Source organism: Triturus cristatus, chromosome 1_1 (genome assembly GCF_964204655.1).
Source record: "Triturus cristatus chromosome 1_1, aTriCri1.1, whole genome shotgun sequence".
Lineage (NCBI taxonomy): Eukaryota > Metazoa > Chordata > Amphibia > Caudata > Salamandridae > Triturus > Triturus cristatus.
In genome coordinates, this window is record NC_140579.1 from 906,622,511 (window position 1) to 906,646,469 (window position 23,959).

At 46.2% G+C, this 23,959-nt stretch overlaps 1 protein-coding gene across 3 annotated transcripts in view; it reads right to left on the bottom strand.

Moving 5' to 3' along the window:
• The window catches only part of LOC146871264 (GTP-binding protein REM 2-like), a 169,063-nt gene that overhangs the window by 111,361 nt on the left and 33,743 nt on the right, over positions 1–23,959 (bottom strand). Inside the window, exon 3 of one of the 3 annotated variants that reach the window (XM_085650721.1) lies at positions 23,257–23,336. The exons of the other annotated variants lie outside the window; for them this stretch is intronic. Coding sequence (XP_085506847.1) covers positions 23,257–23,336 — 80 coding nt within the window. The remainder of the gene's footprint in view (positions 1–23,256; positions 23,337–23,959) is intronic. 3 annotated transcript variants of the gene reach the window in all.

The window sequence follows — 23,959 nt, forward strand, 5'->3', positions numbered from 1 at the left end:
AGTTGGACCCTAGGGACCCTCAGGATTCAAATGAACTTAATCTCCCAACTAAAAAGGGACACAGTGCGTGTTTACACAGTGGTGAAGGGAGGGGATGGGGCCTGAGTTAACATGTGCAAACAAGCCCTGTGGCGCGTTTTAAGTTGGGGAAATAATTCCCCTTCAATCCTGAGGGACCCTGGGGGCCAACTAGCCCACCAGGTGCTTCCAGTAAGCGCCACTGCGCTGCGTTGCAGAGAGGTGGTCTAGGCCGTGCCCCTTTTTACATCTCTCTGCAACGCAGCTCTGTGGCGCTTACTGGAGGTACCTAGTGGTCTAGTTGGACCCTAGGGACCCTCAGGATTCAAGGGGACTTAATCTCCCAACTTAAATAGGCCACAGTGCGTGTTTACACAGTGGGGAAGTGAGGGGACGGGGCCTGAGGTGACGTGTGCAAACACGCCCTGTGGCGCGTTTTAAGAGGTAGTTTTAATCCACTGCCCTATTATATACTAGGGGCTTACAGAGGAGGTCATGCTGATCACAGGGGGACCCCAACGCATAGTGTTCCCTAGTGTATGTAGGTGTTTTCACTGTATTCTAAGTGTCTTTTAACATAGCACTGGCTCTAGGACTGGTTAGTCAGACTCAGTTACCACCAGTATCCGTCTGAAAAAGTTGAGGGTACAGGATGATTTTGCAACAAGGCTTCTTTCTGCTCTTCTGTTTGTTCTTTCTGCACGTTATCCTTCTTCCTGCACTTTTCTTCGTCTTTGAGGACTTCTGTTGCTTCTTTCTGCATTTCTTGTTTTTTCTTTCTGTGCGTTTTTTCTTCTTTCTTCACATGTCCTATCTCTGTAGGCATAGTTAGAAATTAGCATTTAAAAAAACCTTTGAAATTCACTGAAAAAACCATAGGTTTCAGTCATGTTATAGTTAGGAATTAGCATTTAAAAAACCTTAGAAATTCACTGAAAAAACCATAGGTTTCAGGGGCGTTATAGTTAGCTGGACTTTTCACTCGTACAAAACCATTGAAATTCCCCCGTTATAGTTAGTTCAGCTAACTATAACTCGCGCGCCCGCAATGCACTGCTGATGACGTCACATTTTTTTTTTTTTTTTTATATCTGTTTTTTATTGATTTTACACAACCAATCAAATATTACATCACTCATGGCATGATCAGTGACATCACTCATGACATCACTGATGACATCTCAAATGACATCACGGATGACATCATCCTTGTGATAGAGTGGCAGACCTCCTCTCCCCCTAATATAACCTTTGATACACACATTCAAAAATAGAAACTAAAATGTTCAAAACAATGGACATACCAATATCAGTTACAACAACCTATTCAGTAATTCTAAGATCCACATACACATCCACTCATTCACCAACAGTCCTATACAGTCACTCATACATGTACTCACTCATCATATGTACTCATACACCTATACATCCTGTTACACAACGCCACTCATCCATAGAGTTACTCACACACATAGTCACTCATGCTAATAAAGAATCAAACATCCATTTACTTGCATATACAGTTATACACACACCACCACACTTACTTCTACAGAAACTTACACATACTTAAGTCTTTTAAACAATCACTTATAGAAACACATACTTATTCAAACAGGAACTCTTTCAATCTCTCACTCTCACATATACTCACTTATATACACCAATAGTCACATATACTAGTTAAAACATATGTAGTTACTCATAAAGACACTATTGAGACAGTCATTCACTCACTAACACACCCATGCACACACTCATCCACCCATACAGTCCTGCACACATGCTGTCTTCAACACATACAAACAGTGAGTCACTCATTCATGCACCTATGCACTACGTAATACCCACCGAACCATACAGACACTCAGACACTCATACTGATACTCAAAAAAACAACTAATAACCTATATAGACACTCATGTAGCTACTCACCAACCCATGCAGCCACTTATACACAAAGTGAGAGACTGATACAGATATGTACATATTTAAACATTACTCACTAAGCCATGTATTCACTAAGATACACTTAATCAGTCAGTTATACAATCAATTTTTAAAAAACAAATATCCATTTAGACACTTATATACCCATTTATTCTTCCATCGACCTTGAGATATACATATATAAAACATATGTAATTTTCAGAAAAACACACATTCACTGGATGATGTCATCAGTGATGTCATTTGAGATGTCATCAGTGATGTCATGAGTGATGTCACTGATCATGTCATGAGTGATGTAATATGTGACGTCATCAGCAGTGCATTGGCGGGCGCGCGAGTTATAGTTAGCTGAACTAACTATAACGGGGGAATTTCAATGGTTTTGTACGAGTGAAAAGTCCAGCTAACTATAACGCCCCTGAAACCTATGGTTTTTTCAGTGAATTTCCAAGGTTTTTTAAATGCCAATTCCTAACTATAACATGCCTGAAACCTATGTTTTTTTCAGTGAATATATATATATAAGTTAGCAGTTGTTCCGAGACAGCATTGAGATTAACAGGCAAGCTGCAGGGTTTTCTGAGTTGCATTTCATGTATGTTCTTACTGCCTGCTCTGTAGTTCCCGGCGGAGGAGCGCTGTCATTCTGTGTGCTCGATTGAACTTGCAGTCCTTCTTCCATCGTGTGGGATGTACCGGTTGGGGCCTAAGAGTCCTGGTGACCCTGTGTCGGGGTGAGTCGGGGCCCACTTGGCGTGCGGCGTGCTTTTACTTTCCCGGTCTCGGGGTCCACTTCTTCGGTCACGTTGAGTCGTGCCCCGATCCTCACGGGGGCGGCCCTTAGGCGGACCTGGGAAAGGAGGTTGGGAAAAGGAAGTGGCTTAAGGGCGAAGAGCTGCAGAGTTTGGCCATCACACTCTCGGGAAGTCAAAGAGGGTGCAAAGCCTTACACTGTTGTGTGTTAAAAGGTATAAAATAACAAAATAGAGTTAACACGATGATAAAATGCAGCGTACATTGCCTTTTCCTGTCAAATATGATGGAAACCCTTGCCACATAATCGTGCCCTCCTCTGCTGCATAATTCCAGTTTCCCGAAGTGTCTGTCTGCTTCCCTTTGGGTTATATGCCCAGCAGCCTATCGTTAATGAGACCCCCAGCAGAGCTTAAAAGGAAATGGCGAACTAATTTCTCCTTTTACTAGCGCCTCCTGGGAGCTTTTGGGGCAAACATAAAATCTGCCTGGGGATCTCAACTGGAAGTTGCATCTAAACCATGGCCGTTTCCCTCCCCCAGTAAACATCGAGGTTCTGCTGCTGCACTACTGACTTGCTGCCGGGGTCGCAGCCACTAGCCCATATTTCCCATTGCCTCAGAGCTGGTTGCACAGACATTTTAGCACCATGCACATCTGCGGGATGCGTTGCGCCATCCTGTAGAAGCACCCGGCGAGCTGCATTGCTTGGTCTCGGGCACCTGGAATGTTAACAAGGTAAGCATGGATGTTAACAAGGAGTCAGTCTTTTTACCTGTTCTTTTCCCTAGTCCTGATAAAATGCCCTGTTAAGCTAACATAATCCAGCCCCTCTGTGTGCTTTGATTTTCTTTTCGAAAGCATGATGCAAATATTAAGTATAAACTGGCTGAGCGAAACACATCCTGTGGCGTTGTTAAAGTTTACACGTTGCTTCTGCAGTGAAACAAACTGCATGGATGTTGTGATACAACTGGTTTCGGTACATGGTTAGCATCAGAGCAAGACAATCCAATAGCAGTTTGATCTCCAGCCTTTTTGTGTCTTTGAACCCCCCTGTTCAGGCAGGCGCCAGCGTGCGAACACAGAAATCGGGTGCTGACATTAGATCTGGAGCCATTTACAGTCTCGTGTAAACAGCCAAGAGGCTGGTCCACGAATCACTATTTCACTCATGTGTGAATAGGTACGCTTGTTTCACTCCACGCGTTCTAGAGTGTGTGAGTTTGTGGACGCGCTTGTTGGATTTGGTTTGCATAGTTATGAGTCGAATATTATGTGGGATTGGGACCTGGTTGGAAACCCCTTTTTGATTCCTTAGAACAGAGGACTTGATCGTTAAAACACAATTTGGTATTCACTAAACAGGTTTAGCGAGGAGGTAAAGGGCTTCCAATCTGCTTAGGAATTACAACTGTCTAGCTGCACTGTTCCCCCGCGCGCCTGCCCCAGATAGGTCCTACACTTCCAGTCCTCGCCTCATTGTTCTGTTGAGTTTGATGTTCAGGGCAGGGCAGGGCAGGTACTTTGGCATGGGGACAGCGGCATTAAGTGTAAGCTTTTCAATATTATACACAAGCCCAGGGCTGCTTGGTTACTTTAGGCAACCAACAACCTGTGACAGAGCCAAGAACCCTGTCATGCTGCAGGTGGGACGTTCTTGCTTTATCGATGTCTTGATTTAGCATATACCTGGAATGCAAGGGCAGAAACAGCAACATACTAGTCGGGCGACACAGCTGCTATGTGTAGAATCTTGCTTGCACAGGTAGGCATACCCCTCTACCCTCGTTAAGGAGGAGAGAAGGTTTTGCGGTTACTTCCTCTGAGGGGCTTTTGGATGTTAAGTTAGCGTATCACAGCAAATATTGATGGACGTCTGGGGAAACACAGACGTGCCTGATGTGCCGGGGGGAACATTGATTGATTAACACCGTCTCTCTGTGGGCAATGCACTGCCTTCTTCAGGAGGCGTGGGGGGCCCTGGCGCGTCAACACGGCATTTTGTAGGTTTGAGGTCAGGAGTGCCCTCCCGTGCACAACAGCACATGCGGTAGTATTAGCAGCTGCCCTTGGTAGAAAATTATTTGGGACAGTGTTGGATGTGTTACAGTACAGCTCTTTTATGCTCTTTGGGAAAGCTACTGACAGTGCACGGACACACTCTTCCAATGTCTAAAGGAGTTTGCATACAATATTCAGGGCTGGTGGCGTGTTCTCAACACGGTAACACAGCAGCTGCTCACTATTATTAATGAAAATAATAGGTGACTCTACCACTTAGCACATAGGAGGTTCTGTTTTGGCAAGAAGACACATTTAGTGCTGTTGGAAGTGTGGAACACATGACCAAGCAGCGCATAGGGATGCTCTTTAGGCAGGCATACCGGGGTCGGGAATCGGAGCGCCGTGGGTCGGTAGTGCGACCATTGATGTTAGTTGTTTTCCCACAGGTTGAGAGGATCAAGAAGGAACTAGTTCTTGGTTGGCACCAACTTGACAAGGGACTGTGTTCTTCGCAAACACTTGGAGTTGGCTAACCGGTGGGTGGCTAACACACAATCTAGGGACCTTTCACTAATGCGGGCAATTGCAAAGGTGGTCTAAGCAGCCTTATGCATCATAGGTTTAAAGCATTCAACAAGAATATTAAGGGACCATTTGGACAGGCCCTGGTATCCTACACGTGTCGTGCCCCATGACTCCAGCTTGGCGAGTATAAACTCCTGTGGAGTTCCTCGGTCACGGGTCTTCAGTTAGTTAGCTTTCATGGCTGCAGTTCCAGAGTGTTTCAGTTCCTGTTAGGTTCAGGGATAGCTCTTCTCCAGCCAAGGTCACATGATCGCAGATTATGCGTAGGCAGGTAAAGAATGCACCTTACTTGTGGTTTCCTCGTATAGCAAGAGCCTTTGCAGCGTGGGTGGCTGCTACAGTGTTATGCCTCTTTAAGTCACCTGGCATTCTGTTTAATGGTATCGAGCTTCAGATAGAAAAGACAGGTTGTCTAGCAGCGGCTACGTCCCTACGAGGCCCCAGGTAAACTGTTTCCATGGTTCGCCTGCTTGGCTGGGTTTCACCCACACTACCGGTTTTGCAGGGGGGCATGGTTGTTTTCCGTTGATAGGTGGAGTTGCTTAGAGTAAGGGTCCCACTTGCGCTTGAGCTGGCTATTCATCGAAGGCGCTGTTCAGGGGTGGATCCTTCAGCAGTGCCTCGGCGGTGTCCTGTTGGCACCTGGGTGGTGCGCGCCGTGAGAAGACTGTTCCGTATTATTCCATTTAGGGATTTTTTCTCTGCTTGGCCAACTAGGTCCTTTGGATATCAGGAGTTAGGCATGTGCTACTGTTGACAAAGGGTAAAAGGGTTGTCGGTTTTGGCCGGGGAACGGCAAGCATGGTTTCATCTTTCCCTGTGAACACGGGTGCATTATCGGCCTAGAACCCATGTATACTTCCCGGGGCTCTGGGCAAACCTAGGAGGGCCAATATCTCACAAAGCGCAGGTGGAGAGCATGTAGATGACATCAAAAACTTGTCAGTGTTATTATCATGGTCTTCCTTTGTCCCAATATAGAAAAAAGTTACGGTCTGGCTCTGTGTTGTCAAAGGATAGTTATGTTGTCTTCGCATGCACCTATCCCGCAGTACAACAAGGTCAATTTTGTCTCCAAGGCGGGGATTGTGCGTCACCATTCCGTTTCCAAAGGGCTCAGCTGCACCAATTGAGGGTAGAGACAGGGCATTTGTGGTGTGGGTCAGGGAGCATGGGAAGAGCCACCCCTGGGTGGGCTGCCGCCTGGCGGCGGCAAGTCACGATGCCAAGCTGTCAGGGGGGGGGTAGACCCAACAAAATCTTTTGCCATAAGGGCTGCTCTCAAGGGGTGGTCTAGGGATGAGCCCAGGGCTCCGGATAATAGGGCCCCCATTGATGTCAACATCCTGGGCGTGCGGGAGGGGGCGACCTACTTCAAGTATGAGGCTACCCTCTTCGCGGCTGCTTTCTGTTTGGCCTTCTTTGGCGCCTTCCGGATTAGTGAGCTGGTGGCTAGGTCCAAGACCGACAGTTCAGGGGATGCCTTAGGCAATTTAGATGTGTCCCTCACGGATTCCCTGCCGATCCACCTCCGGAGATCAAAGACTGACCAGGCGGGGCAAGGTATTGACGTGGTCCTCAGGCCCCTCGGGGACCCTAGGTTTTGCCCTGTCCACTGGGTCAGGGAATATCTGATGTGCCGTCCCCCTGCCCCAGGCAATCTACTGATGCAAGTGGACCAAGGCCCCCTGACCAGATATCAGATGGAAAGAATCAGGGCTAGTTTGTCCAGGGCCGGGTTGGCTCAGCCTGAGAGGAGATACCATTCATTTATCTCCAGGGTTGCTCAGTGGGCGTCGCACTGGAACTGGATGAGGCGCTTTCCACAGACACAGTTTGAGTGGATGGGTTTCCCTGGGTTGAGATGGAACTGGCTCCGGAACAAGCTGGAGCAGGGACTGTTTGCGCAGGGGGCTCCACCCCAAAATCTTAGTGATTCACCTGGGTGGGAATTACCTCAGTGCTCTGGGTAGAAGGCTTCTCCTGTAGGCCATGGAAAGGGACCTAGGCGAGATCTGCAAGCGCGTAGGGCAGTGCGATGTCCTCTGGTCGCAGATCATTCCACGCAGAACGTGGCGAGGGGCCAAACCAGTTGAGGCAGTGGGGCAATCCCGGAGGCGTCTCAATGGGGCAATGCGCAAGTTTGCTGACCAGAGGGGCCTAGGTCTCATAAGAAATGAAATGATCAAAGAGAATGTGAAAGCTTACTTTGACAAAGATGGGGTTCACTTATCGCCAGTAGGCATGGACCTTTTCCTTTTAGACCTGAGTGAGGTGCTAGAGATGAGATGTTGCAGGTAGGCTACATTTGTGGTGGGGGGCCCTGGCGGTGACGGGGGCCACCTCCAGAGCTGTGGCGGAGTTACAGGGCGATCTGGAAGCAGGCCGGTACAAAGGGTACCTCTGCGCGGCACCATAGGGGGTTGCAGAGCCAAATCCACGGAGCCTCATGGGAGGGTCCTGGATGCCGTGTCGGCGCCCCGCTAGTCCTTCGGGCGGTTGTGGGCCTGAACAACCGGGGGTTGCTATGCGACGCTCCGCTCTGGAAGGGGCGTGAGTAAGAAGTTACCAACGGTCACGTGATCCTGTAAGAGAATCACGGGTAGGGCAGCAGAGGCGGGGTTCGCTCGAGTGCTGCCTGGCTCATCAGGCGGGCATGCGGCCCAGTTGGTTGCCTGCCCTTGGATCGCCCGTAAGATAACCCACCATTACATAACGGTGTATGTAATAAACCTGCGGCATTTGTACCCAATCTAACAAACTGTGTTGTGTGCTTATTATTGGGAAAAGTATATATAATTGGGAGAGGCGTACAGTGGATGCCAATTACGACACTATGCCGCTGACCGAGGCACCCGCAGGGGGCCAATAAAGCGGTCGGCGCTCTAGTGTCGGCTGGGCACCAGAGTCCCCTCCCCGCCCCCCCTTGGGGGCTGGGACTCTGGTGAGTCCCCCCTCTTCCTCCCTGGGCGTGACGCAAGGGGCGTCATTTCCGGGGGCATCGTGGCCCGAGGGGAGGCTATATAGCCCTCCCCCACCATGAGGTCGCCCTCTTTGCCACGCTCGCCGCATCCCTCCCTTCCGCTTACCCGGCGTGGTGGTGGCAGGTGGGGGTGGTAGAGAATATTGTAATGTTTTCCTTTTTCGTTGCAGGCGGAGTTACAGGGCGATCTGGAAGCAGGCCGGTACAAAGGGTACCTCTGCGCTGCACCATAGGGGGTGCCAGAGCCAAATCCGCTGAGCCTCATGGGAGGGTCCTGTATGCCGTGTCGGCGCCCTGGTATTTCTTTGGGCTGTTGTGGGCCTGAACAACCGGGGGTTGCTATGCGACGCTCCGCCCTGGAAGGGGCGTGAGTAAGTAGTTACCAACGGTCACGTGATCCTGTAAGAGAATCACGGGTAGGGCAGCAGAGGCGGGGTTCGCTCCAATGCTGCCCGGCTCATCAGGCGGACAGGCGGCCCAGTTGGTTGCCTGCCCTTGGATCGCCCGTAAGATAACCCACCATTACATAACGATGTATGTAATAAACCTGTGGCATTTGTACCCAATCTAACAAACTGTGTTGTGTGCTTATTATTGGGAAATGTATATATAATTGGGAGGGGCGTACAGTGGATGCCAATGACGACACTAATGTGAGAAGAGTGAGAGCTGCGGAGAGGGAAAGGGGCATAGAAAAGTGAGAAACAAAGGAGAGAGGGAGACAGATACGGTGGAGAGCGGGAAACATGACGAGGAACGATTGGACACAGGGGAATGAGAAAAAGTAGGAAAGGGAAGCACCTCAAAATAGAGAGAAAGTAATGGAACCAAGGAGAGGAACAGAGAGGGAGTGATAGAAGGGGCAGAGAGACTAGAGATTAAGATGCAAAGACTACAGCGAGATATGTGAAAGGATGGAGCGAGAGAAGAAAGGAAAGAAAAAGGAGAGGGTTTGAAAAATACTGAGACTTAGAGGGTTAAATGGGAGTGAGCAGCCGGATATAAATAAGGGAAGGATAGTGTGGGAGGGCGCGTGGGAAGAACGTGTGGGAGGGAGAGAACAATGGAATAAGAGGGATAGGTAACCAGAGGCAGAATGCGATTAAAAAAAAGATAGATAACAATGAAGCAAAAGGAACAGTGCTGAAAAGACCCTGGCTTCAGTAGTGTTACCCTCTCACCTCTTCAAAAGCTCTTTAGTAGGAAATTGTGAGGTCTGTAGTCAGCATTGAGCACAGGAACCGGGTTCACCAAATTATTGTTGGGGCCCACGTCACGTCATTTGCTAAACGGAGGTCCGATTCACTGCACCCCCTGTTGTATATTCGGACCCTTGGGTCAGATTTCCAATCGAAAAGCTCCAGAGATTGACCGCAATCCCATGTACCATACATAATGCACATGTTTATTAATTTTGTATTAAGCCAGCCAGTGCCAGATCCTTGAACCCACATATGGGCATATAAACGTTGGAGAACTAATTAGCCTGAACAGTATGAAATTATATTGCTACATTGCAAGAGGAAAGATCACTACCCAGTCGAGCTTACATATATAGGCATGTAAACTATATGTATAGAATACATATTCATTATATACTACCCATTCATGTCAATCAACGCTGCTTGCAAAAAGCAAGACAGTGATGGAGGCAATGTTGAACTGACTTCAGCCATTGGAAAGATTCCAGTCTGTCGTTTTCCACCCACTAGCATTCTAGACAGGAACAATCCAGTCTTGGTTCAGCTCCTATAGAACAGTCCAGCCTAGACTACTAGGCCAGGACCACTCCAGACAGGAACACAAACAACCCTAGAAATGTTTTGGGTCATCGGTGAGGAATAGTGCGTTCCCATCTAGAAGGGAGCTGGTCAGGTGTGTTTGGCTGGACTGTTCCCATTGGAGCAGGACCAAGACCTCTTTGCATGCGATGGTCTCAGTCTACAGTGGCATAGTGGTCAAAACAAATCAACTGGAATTTGTCCCAAGCGATCACAAGAGGGTGAGATTAATTCAAGCAATCCTGCAATTACTCTGTTGTTTTTTTTCAGTATAAACCCTAAGTGCAACTGGCATATCCCGGGGTGGATCTCATGCTCTGTGCCATAGGACTCTAGGTATAATCCACAGACAAGGCTAATTTGAATGTGGCTGATTTCAGTCTAAGAGTGGCATAATGGGTGAAACATCTGTCACCGAAAGCAGCAGTGAATATATGAAGCAATGCATGAGCCTACATTTAAAAACATTGAGCAAGTAAGAAGAAATATTCGCTTGTGTGCCATAAAAACATTAAGAAACGTACAGATTGTTTAACATGGCATGCACATTCTATACGGTCATTCATTTTATATGGTTCTTGGATCACACGAAATAAAAATAATTTATAAATAATGTGCAATCCATTTATTTGCAACACACAACAGAATGCGTGGAGTGAGTGCAGTTTTTAAAACTGGGCTCACAGAAGTTTGGGGTGATTTTTGCACTGTAAAAGCCTATCGGGTGTGAGCGAGTAACCTATAAAAACAACATAAGATTAGACATTATAATACTCAGAAATGTTAAAAGAACTTTTAAAAGAAGTACGTATTGTAATGTCTCCTGTATCTTTTCCTGACATTAAAGGGCAATTGAGCTTTAAAGTTAAACAAACAGCGACTTTTTTGAACGAAGGAGAATCTACTCTTGATTAGTATATTTAAACATTTATTTGATTTACTGTTAGCCATGTAAAGGCATGTTTTCGGGCTTATCTGGTTAAAGTGTAATCTGACAAGCGTTGGACAAAACTTTGAAATGCAGTCATATATGTGTCCCTCTTGCTGCTCAAAGACCTCCTGATGTACCCAACACCTTTGCAAGTTTTTTCCAGAAAGCAAGCAGTTTCTAGAAATAGTGGGTCAAGCACAGAGATTAAAGGGCTTCTCTTTGTCTTCCTGTACTACCCAGTCAGTCCCTTGCTCGATTCTCTTCAACTCACAATACTGATAGCCTTACTTTTCCAGTTGACCTCCAGCACATAAGACAAGATTTAAGGAGGCCACCATCGAAATTAATCAATTGATCAATCAAAGGCTTGTAAAGCGTGACTACTCACCCGAAAGGGTCTCAAGGTGCTGGGGGGCACGAGGGGCAGAAGGGAGGTGCTGGTTCACCGAGGAGTTGGGGTTCAGTTGAAGAGCCAGTTCTGGAGGTCCTTTCTGAATTAATGCAGAGACAGCGATTGCCTGAGGTGGAGAGGCAGGGTGTTCCAGGTCTTTGCTGAGAGGTAGGGGAAGGATCCTCATCCGGCTGTGGTCTTGGATACGTGGGACGGTAGCCAGGGCCAGTTGGGTAGAGCGGAGGTCCTGGTGGGTATGTGGAATGCAAGGTGGTGGTTGAGGTCCGCGGGCCCCGCATCATATAGGGTTTTGTAGGCATGTTTTAGGAGCTTGAAAATGACTCTTGTTGACTAGAGGCCAGTGGAGGTCCCTCAAGTGGCTGGTGATGTGGCTGCAGCAAGGGATGTTGAGAATAAGTCTGGCGGAGGCGTTCTGGATGCTCTGCAGTTTCTTGAGGAGTTTCTGGGTGATGCCGGTGTAGAGTGCGTTGCCATAGTCTATTCTGCTGCTGAAGAGTGCATGGGTGACCATCTTTCTGGACCCGTTGGGGATCCATTTGAAGATCTTTCAGAGCAGGCGTAGCATGTGGAAGCAGGAGGATGAGACAGCATTGTTCTGATGGCTCGTTCTCAGCGAGGAATCTAGGATGAAGCCGGGGTTTCGCGTGTGGTCTGTGGGTGTGGGGGAGGTTCCAAGTGCTGCGGGCCACCAGGAGATAATCAGCTGGTGTTGTGAGAGCCCCTAATGCCAACATAACATGGCTCCAATGGCCTTAAGTAAATCTTGCAGCGGATGGCCCTGTGCTGAGCAAGTGCTCAGGTCCCCTACTAAATTTAGCCATAATAACCTATTCTCTCCTTTTGAGGTCACTGGTTACTGCACAAGACAACTTTTCTAAAAACATCTGCATATCACAATTGAGTAATCAATATACTTAAATTCAGTAAAGAAATTAGAGCAAATCAAAGACCAAACTAAGCAAAGAAGTAACGTATGTTTATGTTGTAGGTGTTTTAATAGTGCACACTTTGAGAGCCATGAGACACCATCCTAGATTGTTTACAGTGAGGCAGAATATGGGTGGGTGGTGAAACCTATTGTGTAGGATGTAGTGTTTTAAGAGGCGATCCTTCGGATCCTTTGTGAATTGGAAAATATCAATGGTTATCTTCGCTCTGGTTCTTAAGAAAGGTCCATCATTCTGCCCACAATATGATTAGTTCGACTCCGGCATTGCCAACCTCTAGCCCATTACATTCAAATCCGTCTGCGAGACCGTCGATGTCTGTGCACTCCCAGAATGAATGTAGCGGTCTCTCATTCTCTGGTGTAGAGTTACTGTGTAACCTGTGGGCTATTACCTGAGTAGCCACTATATCACCATAGGACACTAGCATATTTAATGTAGTCAAGAATCAAGAGGAAGCCAATGCCACAAGTGTTGGTTCTGATGCTCCAGTTAAGAGAGTGAATGATACTGTTTAATATTGTAAAGTGCTACTCGAGGTAAACACTGAAAGAATCGACAATGGATCCCTTACCTCGTGCTGCCCTTCACGAAAATGTGCCCCTCACACCATTCTAAGCAAGACCCTCCAATGGACAAGTGTGGAATAATTCAGGGGAAAGTGAAAGAAAACTCTAGAAAAAAAAACATTAAGACAACAAAACTGCAAAAAAAGAGTTTTGGTCTGAGGAAAATCCAACAGAGGCGTCCTCCCCTTTCACAAAAAGACTGAGCCCCATGAACAATTTTTGTTGTCAACAAAACAAGAACCCACATTCCGAATTGATTCCGGAAAGGGGGCAATTGCTCGAGACATCTGCATAATATTTTATGTCTTTATTTATGGGCTTTGCAAAACCTACATTTCACCTTTTCATTACTTCCGAGTGCAAGAAGAGCAAACAATATACAGTTTGATGAAGAAGAGACAGCTCCTTCGGATTGGCGAGTGCCTGAATTCGATAGTCTGAGTACAGCCCCTAGTGTGAAAAGAGTTCAACTGCAAATCGAATATGTCTAGTGCAGTTTTCAGGAGTTCCTCAATTGTGAGTTCATCATTTATATGACCTGTCAAAGCAGGTCTCTACCCCGAACTGTGCAACCGGATATTGAAGCTCTGTAAAGGGGCCAGAAGGTGATATGCAAGCCCTTTATAAACCCCTTTATATAAATAAAGGATTTGGCTCAACTGGAGAATTACTGAGGCCACTACGTCCAGGGACCAAGCCATCAACCAGCAGGGGCAGATCTCTCTGATGTGCTGGCCTACTGAAGAGCACCAAGAAAATCATAGGGAGAGTGCAGGCTTTCCACAAGGCTGCAACAGGGAGGCCTTTTCTCCGATCAAGATCTTTCCATTGGAGGCACCTAAACAAACCACCAAAATACTAGGGCAGCGTTTTCACCTCACATGGTTTCTTGTCCCTCAACACTTGTGGAATATTCAGGGCATCAGCGCAGGTGGCACAAAGGAAGCCATCTTTTCCCTAGGATGTGTTAAGAGGTCGTTGGATTCAGGACGGACTAGCAATTCTTCCCTAATCTCCAAAATCAATTTCTCATTAGGGGAGGGCGGGAGGCAGGTTGGAACCATACACTGAACTCACAGTTCCACTGATCAAAAGCAACCTGCTGGTGTCCTGACCTTTAGGGTTGTTAAATAACAAGAACATCTTCTGAAGGCCTCTTTCCCCCCCTCCTACCGCACCAGTCTCTCACATAATACGGCGAAGAGGGAGTGGAATTGAAAAAGATCAGTTCAGGAAGCGTTCTACCGGAGCATATGGTTGCACTCGCAGCCTAACAGACCATGTCTGTCTGGGTTCTCACTCAGATCCTTTTCTTTAACATTGGCAAGGTAAGGTTGAAAGAGACAAAGCCATGTTTGGGCTCATACCATTCTTCCTCTTTAAGATGGAAAGGCCACTACTCTTGATGGCTGTAGCTACAGAGCAAGTGTATGTTCAGGTGTAAACGAAAACAATCTGAAGCCTTCCATAGTTATGTACAGGCTCAGACTATTCATTCCATGCTACTGGTTATTTGTATTGAACAGCATTCTTCAATTACTCGGCCTCCAAACTCTTTTAGGGATATTGGCTTCCGGCCCGATTTGTCCATTGGCAGTTCTGCACGGAGAGATTTTGCTACTGAACATCATTGATATTGGTAGCTGGTCTGGAGGCTGTAGGCTATATTCATAGATGCTCCAAAAGTGGGTGTACCTTTCATTCTAGCCATGCAGACTCCACCTCTCGATGATACCATGCACCTAACACAAAGTAATATTCAGGCCAAGGATTTACTTGGTGTAATCAAGAATACTTCTCTTTTAGCCGACCTGCACCAGTTACAGAAATTATTTGCTAACTTACATTTTTGGAGTTTCGGGTCCTGATTGAGTGTCCTACATCATTTTTCTTAATGGTGGGGACTGTTTGCTTGGGCTTGCTTGCAGGTTTTCCTACATACATGTTTGTGATGAGTGATCTGGTGGGATATTGTAGTTGCACTCTCTAAATTTCACCACTGATGCATCTACTAACAAGTTTCAGGTCAATAAGTAGCACTGACATGAATTACAGAAAGGTATTGGGTCCGCGTAATTGATTTCACAAACAATTGTTTGGTGATGTTGGCAGAACCCACATTTTCCAGTCTGTAACTGTGAAGGGATCCATCATATCCTACAGTTGCAGATTGGAAAGTTGCAGGAAAATGGTGGAATGCCTAGTGAGGAACATGGGCTTTAATTCTTGATGCATAACAGCTGGAATTATTCACCCCTTCTTGAAACTCAAAGCAGACATCCAATCAGACCAACATGAACATAGGGATCAATTCAGATTGGTTTGAAGGAAGTCAAGAGGAAAGGCTCAGACAATCTGATACTTTAGTCAATGTGACTATCTATGCTTTGATCAACCATAATTGGTCTTGTGTTTATGTCCTTCTCACAGGCTGCTCGGCAGCCAATCAGAATATCTGGGATTCCTCATATCCTGCTGGACTGACATGAGGTCCAGGAAAGGTATTGAACAGTTCACCACCGAGAGCTCTTGCATTTAGGGGACAGAGATCTAGGGGCCTTGAAAGGATTAAGCTCTCATGTGGGGAACTTGTAAACTAGTGCAAGCGGATATTTTGGACAAAATAAGTTCATTCACAATATAATTCTAGCAGTTATTCGGGTGATAATTAACACACCTTTAGTAACAACAACTGCTAATGTCATTATGGCATAATTTCCAAGGAACAACTTGGCAGACCCTGAGAAATTGGAATATTTAATGAATGCCCCATAACAACAAACAGTAAAATGTGTATTTGGCCAATTTATGTAACAGACAATAGGCTCCATGATTTTTCATGAAGTTGTACTATAAGCACACATTCAAACCGTTATTCAATTATTAAAAATCCAACTCACCATTTACTCTTCAGGGTTTCTGGACGCGGAAGTAATGTAGCTAGGCTGACTAGAATAGTTAATGTTCTCTAATACTTAGCAAGTCAGAACCAAAATGGTCTCTTTCAAGCTTAAAGAACTCAGTGGTATGCAAGTCATCAAATGTTGAAATATGGAAGCACAAGTCGGTCCTACCAGTATGAAGACAGCCCCCTGCAGATTAGGCGCACATCTCTGCAGCATGCACTCCACCCAGTGGGTTGGTGGCTTACCCCGCAGAAGCCAGCGGCTACTCTTTTGCCCCTTTAGTTACAGGTTGAGTGACACTGGAAGTTCATGTTCTTTGGTTAGATTTAGGTAACAATCTTGCAGATGTCAGCTTTTCAGAGCGTCCTGCGTCAGCCAGGACAATTTTGTTTCCCTGAAAGAAGATATCCCCCGTGGTGGTTAGCAGCCCGTGGCAATCGGCAGTCAGGGGCGTAGCTCAGTCAGTATGACTGGGGGGGGTGTGAGCGTCATATTTTCCCAACAATAACGCTAGCGCATAATGTTATGATACATTATAGGACATGGAATGCGCACGAGAAGGGCTTAAGGGGCAGCGGATAGGGAGAGGAATACGGCTGGTAGGGGTACTAAGAGAGAGATAGCACATTATTTTGTGAAATAACCAACACTGTTGACATCTTTCCAGCGTGAGTGAGTGTGAGAGAGATTGTGAGAGCGTGTGCACCCAACTATTTATCACAAAATACACTTATGGGAGGGTGGATCACCCCAAACAACCCCTGTAAATCTACACCCCAGTCGGAAGTTAACCAGGGAAAGCTCAAGGCTTAGCTGTGGTAGGGACCTAAAAATGCAAGCAAACAGGCCTCGTGCTCCTCTGAGACAATGAGGTCACCAAGGTGCACTTCGAGGAGATCCACTTCCGGCTGATCCACCCAGAAGAGGCAGGAACATGGAGGAACACTAGAAACACCTTTCTGCAGCTTCAGGAATCCTTGGAAGGCAAGGATGCCAATGAAAGCAATTATACTAGGTTATCAAATGCCATGGGCATCTCCTAGTACTTATTAACACTGAACACATATTAAATTCCGTAATGAAAAATAATCATAATGAAAAAATGAAACACACTAAAAGTGCAGCTCGTCAATCCAACATTATGTTTAACAATTATCTGCCATCTTCCTGACTGCGTCACACTGCTTGATGTAAATATATAATTTCTGCAAAAAAATAGTTAAACGTGAGTCAATCTCGATACAATGGAGGGGTAAGCATACAAAAAGCCAGATTAAATACTAAACCACCACATGGGCTTAAAATGTCAGTGGAATAAACCTATTCCACCACAATGGGCACAATACCATAAGACTGGCTTGGTCAATTCAATATCTTTAGCGTATAACATACATATGTACTGGTCCTTTATTGAGCCCTGTCCAATTATATCCAGGCGACAACTCCCAGAGATGCGATTTCATTTTGAAACCTCAATTAGACTGTTTGTTTTCAAGCTTCTTAGTTAAGGAGTTATGGTCACCATGGAGACGGTCATGAACACTGCAGATTGTAGACATCCAGCTAGTACAGCACGTGGCCAATAATTTAGTCAACACCAGTGAGGTATGTGGACACAAATAAAGGATTTTCAGAATTATCACGGTCATCTAGAGCTTAAAGTGCATACCCAATTACTGGCGCATGCCTTGGCCTTCTATGCCTTCTTGAATGGATGAAGGGACATGCTATTTTAGTATGACACGTGGTTTTTGCCTGAAGGCACTTTATTTTCAATGCACCATCCATGGGAGCAAATTTCCCCAACTATTTCTAGCCTCAAAATTTGCTAGTATCGGGGTCATATAGATATATTTTAAGCCTATTTGATCTGAAGTATTATTCAACAGAGTGCACTGATCTGTTCAACTTTCACACTAATAGTTGTACAATTGCACATATCTGTCATCAGCATAATATACAACAGGGATGTGGTCTGGTCCGATCCACCTCAGAATAATCTGATCCGTTTCAATCATGTGGGGAAAGTCTGATCTGAATAAACTAGATAGATTCTGAGAGCACAGTCCTGTTTCCCACAACATAAGCAAGGTATTACTCTAGTAAGTCTTCCAGTATCGGAGGGGCGGACCACCACTCAGTTCCATCAGCTGGAATAGCTGACACTGAAGAGGAGGATGTCTCCACTTATCCAGTTTCCTCCAAACAGCATTTATACCCATCATATTACAGGCTGCAGCAAGAACAACAAAGGTACACTACAAATCTAAAAAACAGTTTCATAAAGGCACTTCCAGCTTAGAAGGTTGAAATCTTAACAATATCACATGAAGAGGACCCCCTTCAAAAGAATGGGCTAAAAAATATAGTCTCTCCACCTGAGACCACAGCAATCGATGGTCTCATGGTCACAATCACAGTTTACGATCATGAATTATCTTTGATTAAATTGAAAGTGATGAAATGTAGCTGCTCACAGCTGATCTATTCTGTATCATAAGTGATCGAGGATACAGTGGTTCAGGTCTTAGGTTTGATAGCACCACCTGAAAGCCTCTTCCAGGATAACTTGGACTCTTTCCTTCGGATCATAGACAGCATTTGTACCAATTCCTAACGAGAATATTTTTTCATGGATAACGTTTTTACAAGATGGTTTAAATTGCTAGTTTCATGGACAAGAACTTTGCAAACATATTTGCTCATGGAATTAACCTTCCTTATTGCATTCACAATATTTTTACGTGGAAGCAATGTGTCGAAATCTATCCAATTCACACTCTTGAAGCATTATTTCCCAGAGGGTCCAGTAAGCAGCACTGCAATAAGGACACCAAATATGAAAGGCATTTACTGTCACAATGGGAGCTCAGGATGCCCCCCCCCCCCAACACAGCACCCAACCTTTCTACACTGCCCTGGTATCCCTTCCCCCATGACAATACACTAGACAACACAGTGCTTAAGTCCTTCTGAGGACTGATAAGGCAGACCCTTTTGGACAACTTAGACCCAATTGTGTCAGAGAATATTTGAATATCTGGCATTTTCAAATCATGCACCAACTAGGTTTGTTGAAAACTTCGAAGTAGCCAGAAGGTGGTAGATCTCACTGTTTAGGTCCGGTGTCCAACGCCAGAGAGCTGCCAGCTGAGAGACAATGTTGTTGTTGCCAGTAAGCAGATCATTTCCGGTTTTCTATATGCTGCCGGGAAAATCGTTCAGGCTCTTTCCAAAGACATACCAAAGGATTACATTTATCCACATGGGGCAACAGGTTTATCATCAGATCAGAAGTCAAGAGCCAGGACTAGATCCCATTGTTAGAATAGGGGAATTGTAAATATCTCCCTCGTGTCCGTCTGTGGAGGTCTCCTCAAAGTGAGGGATCAAGTTTAAGAATGTAGAGAATAATCAACAACAAGTGGAGATATAGGGGCAAAACTTTCAGCTATGAAATTCTAATCAGGCCCAAAATTTTCAGGTTGATCAATGCTCATTATTGGCATAACCTGTCCTGCAGATTTCACAGAAAGAGGAGTGACCTTTACCCACAGGATTGCAGCTCTGTGTAAGCTGGCTATGGCAGTAATTAGACCCAGAGGTTTCAGGGTAAGTTTGTGTCGTATTGACTACCCTTTTAGGCGAATTAACCCTTGGCCTATGTGCCAAATGTTGACCACGGTAATAAATTGTTCTCTACAAAGGATCCTATATGGGAGAACCAAAACACTGCATTTTAAAAGTAGGTGACCATCAATTACATGGTCCTTTTCTGACTACCCTTCAGTTGCCGTTGGCTGTCTGTTCTTTTTCATGATCTTAGCATACTCTTCTTCGTCCAGACCCAGGCCCACCAAGATAGGTTTATGAATACAAAACTACTACAAAATTCGGGTCCGAGGCACTTGCAGCACATTGGAGCAGCGTCTGCTCCCTGGTGATATGGTACGCTCCTTTGCTGCATAGCTGCACGAGCCTCAAGAGGCCTGAGGAGGGACACAAAACTTAAGCCAAAACCAATAATCACCTTTTAAGATGCCAGAATCTCATACCGGCCCGGATAGCATCAGTCATGTGAAACCTTCCTGGGTATTGAGTACAGTGAAAGGGGGCAGGGGGGACAGGAGCACTCAGCTGGAGCTGAAGGAAGAATTAATTTTGAGATGCCTCCCATGTTTGCCTCCCCACTCCTGCTTCAAAAAGAACCCTTTGATTACTTGGGAAAAAGATGCAGAAACAATGCAGTGGATCAGAAATAAAAGTCATGACTGTGTACGTTATGTTAATTTGTGCAGCGCGCTAATCACCTGTGAGGGTATCCAAGCCCTTCTGAAGATGCGTAGGTGCTGGGCATCGCAGCGTTAGTCAAAGAGCCAGGTCTTTAGCTTCTTGCGCAAATCAAGAAGCGAGGAGGAGGCTCTTGTGTCTTTAGGGAGGTCGTTCCTGATTTTGGATGCAATGTAAGTAAATGAGCGACCTCCAGTTCTACTTTTTGTGGATGCAGGGTGTGTGTGTGTGTGTGTGTGTGTGTGTGTGGCTGAGTGTAGGGGTCTGGTCGGCTGGTTAATGTGTATGCGGTTGCTCAGGTTTGCTTATCCAATGTTGTGCAGTACTTTGTATGCCTGCGTGAGAAGTTTGAATTGGCTGCGTTTGTGTAGGGGGAGCCAGTGGAGCTCTCTGAGGTGGGGTGCTACATTTGAGGTTGAGAGTCTTGCTGTGGCATATGGGTTACTTTAATGTGAGGCAGGGCAAGGAGGTAATGGACTTGGACAGCAAGGTGCTCAGGCTGGATGCGAGAAGGAGCATAGACCATCTAAGAACAGTGCGCTTTCATTCATTATGGAATTAGAGTTACCAACTTAGTTTCGACTAATCAGGTGTTGCCTGCTAGTGAAAACACAACTGCTGCAGACACTGCTAAGTTGTGAAGGCCAGGAGAATCCCTGCAGAAGGCCAGCAAGGTACTCTAAACAGGAGTAGGCACTATCACTGCAGACCCCACACCCAACATAGGCTGCGGCTGAGAAAGACGGCTCGACTTTGAACTATTCTAAAACCTTCCTTCTCGCAGAGCTCTACCGCACTACCAGCTGATGAGTCAAGATCAACTGGATGGTAAAAAAATCAAAGACTGTTCTGGTTTAAGAAGAGAGGCCCTGTCAAACTGGGGATGTACTTAACAGTTCAAGACCACCTCCTCTTCCAACCAGAGACATCTTGGAAGTTCTGGAGTGGAGATGTAGAATCTGATAATGTGCTGGAAATCCTCACCTATGACTTGGATATGCGACAAGGAAGTTGTTATAAAGTGACCAGAAAGCCAATAAGTGAGAACTCTTCTTTATTGGTCGTACACCATCACAGGATCCAGCATGACAAAGGAAGGGTGCAGTAGAATGTTGGGGATAGGGAAAGGGTGGAACCAAAGGGAGGAGGGGAGGAGGGGGGGGGGGAGAAGGAACGTACCAAGTACTAGATTACAACACACCTCCCTGCATAGGGCGAACGAGAGAAAGAGGCTCAGGGAGAGAAAGAGGCGAAGACGGAGGGAGTAAGGGGGCGGACCAAGACCACATTTGATGCATGTTCCCCTTCGTAATGAGTTAGCCTGTTGGTCCATATTTCTTCTGCGCCTACCTGTAACCTGTTGTTTGGTGTCCTGTGCAGCCTTCGCCTGTGTCACCCTCCCGCCGCCGCTTCCAGGATCGTCGCGGCTGCAGTGAGGAGGGAGGGGGATCAACTACAACTCCCAGCTTCCCCGCCAGCCCAACCCCGGAAGCAGCGTCAGCAACTCTCGCGCCAGGAGGAGCTTTAAAAGCGGCTACACTCCCGGTGGAGCGGGTGTCAGCCTGTTGGTCCATATTTCTTCTGCGCCTACCTGTAACCTGTTGTTTGGTGTCCTGTGCAGCCTTCGCCTGTGTCACGCTCCCACCGCCGCTTCCAGGATCGTCGCGGCCGCAGTGAGGAGGGAGGGGATCAACTACAACTCCCAGCTTCCCCGCCAGCCCAACCCCGGAAGCAGCGTCAGCAACTCTCGCGCCAGGAGGAGCTTTAAAAGTGGCTACACTCCCCGCGTCGCGGGACCGCGCGCGGGTCGCGCCTGGCAAAGGGCGGGCCGTCTGTGGCCGTCCGGGGCAGGGAGAGGCAGGGCTGGGCCACCCTCATTATCCTTTAATGCACTGGTAGCAGCCGCGGCGGAGGTAAGAGTTGCTACTTACCGGAGCAGATACTGTTTGTCACGCTTCGTTGTAATGGGTAAAAATGATGCTGCCCAACCACGACCCAATACTAGACATAATAAATCTACTAACAACCCTCTTCCAAGCCTAACAGCAATTGATAGGAGGCTGCAAAAGACTATAGGGGTCATTGCTTCAGCAATAGAGACTACGGAAAGACGTCTCTCAATTCCCATTGGATTAGCTCCGCCTATTTTACCTGTTAATCCATCTATAACTTTGGGTAATTCTTATGAATCCATGTTAATGATTTCTTATGCTGGTTTACCTGGACTGCCAGGAGCAAATATCAACCTGGAGTTACTTAATCCCAATCATTCTTTGATTTTGGATCACACACCCCCGGCAAGCAGACTGTCCATCACTCCTGTACTCCAGGAGCAGGTTCCAAGTGGAGAAGCGCAATTTGTTAATGATATTATTAATGTAGATGGTAATAGTGCCATCGGGTCACCTACTACTATTGCACAACCCCATGTTATTATTTCACCAGTTAAAACAAGAGGACAAAAGGCTAAAATTAAACAAAAACACAATAACAAAGAGCAGAAGGCATCTAAACCTAGGGGTAAAGGTAGTAGATGCCACCTTAAAGCGGTACAAAATCTGTCTGTTGCAGAGTTATGCGAAGAACAGTTAGATGTTATAAATGCCCAGCCTAATGGAAACAACCATGAGGCCAGTACAGACGGCTTTTGGGAAAGACTGGAGGCACTTATATCAACTTTTCTAGGGCCAATTAGCGAGAACATCCGTGCCCTTGAAGCTAGGGTTAGCTCTATCGATCAACATGTAAAGTCAATTCTGTGTTCAACTAAGTCGAACCCAGCCCAATTAGTTGTCCCTTTACCTGACCCCGATCAGAATAGGGTTACGCTTGCACCTGTCCCTGTCCCGCATGCATCCGAGGGTGCCAAGGTTTGGTCAAGGGGGGGAAGACATACAACTAAGTGCCCCAAGTACTTTATCTGAAAGTTCAGGCAATAGCAGTAGTCGTCCTTTTGATGTGGAGACTAGCGAAGGTAAAGATAAAGCTTCGCTGGAAAAAGGTGTAACTTTAAGGAAAGGCACTGGGAAATATGGGCTTCAAACACTAGGCCAATCCAAGAGCACATGCCATCTAGCAGATTATAAAAGTGAAAATGTACCCTCTGTAATGAACCTACCACCAGAATGTGGAGCGTATGTTGCGGTCCTTTGTAATGTTCACAGGCTACGGGAAGGGCAATTTGAGACCAATCAAACCCTGAAAAACAAAATTCTCCATTGGTTAACTAAAAATTGTGGCTTCCCAATCATAGATGCAGAACAGATTTTACTCACACAAAGAGTAGGATGGATAGGCCCCACAACTAAAATCTTCAATGGGGACTGTATCATTATTAATTTCAGGTCGCCAGTTTGGGCACAAAAAGTCCTACTCAGGGTCCCCCCCCTCCCACTGAGAATTCAACACAACCCTACTGCCACTTGCCTATTTTTATAGACATCTATTAGTCAATAATCATGCCATAAAACCTATCACCCATTATGTGAGTAACAATTGGCTGCCAATGGCTCCGGCAACCCACCAGATGTTACCTACTCTACCATTATACAATAGGTTCCAATGCCTGACTTCAATGGAGGACAACGATTGACACATAAAACCTGCGGAGACTACCGATGGGGGGGGGGGGGGAGGAGGGAGACACCAAATTTAATTTCTAGGCAAAAGGAGACAAGTAAAGTACACCCTCGGTGTATGGATTCAATTTTTACAAATAAGTTACCGGGGACTAATGGTATTGATGAGCCTGTTATTCCGACAGTTGGTACTTCTGTAAAGTCTATTTTGTGTACGGACGCATCTATAATATTGACTAATGC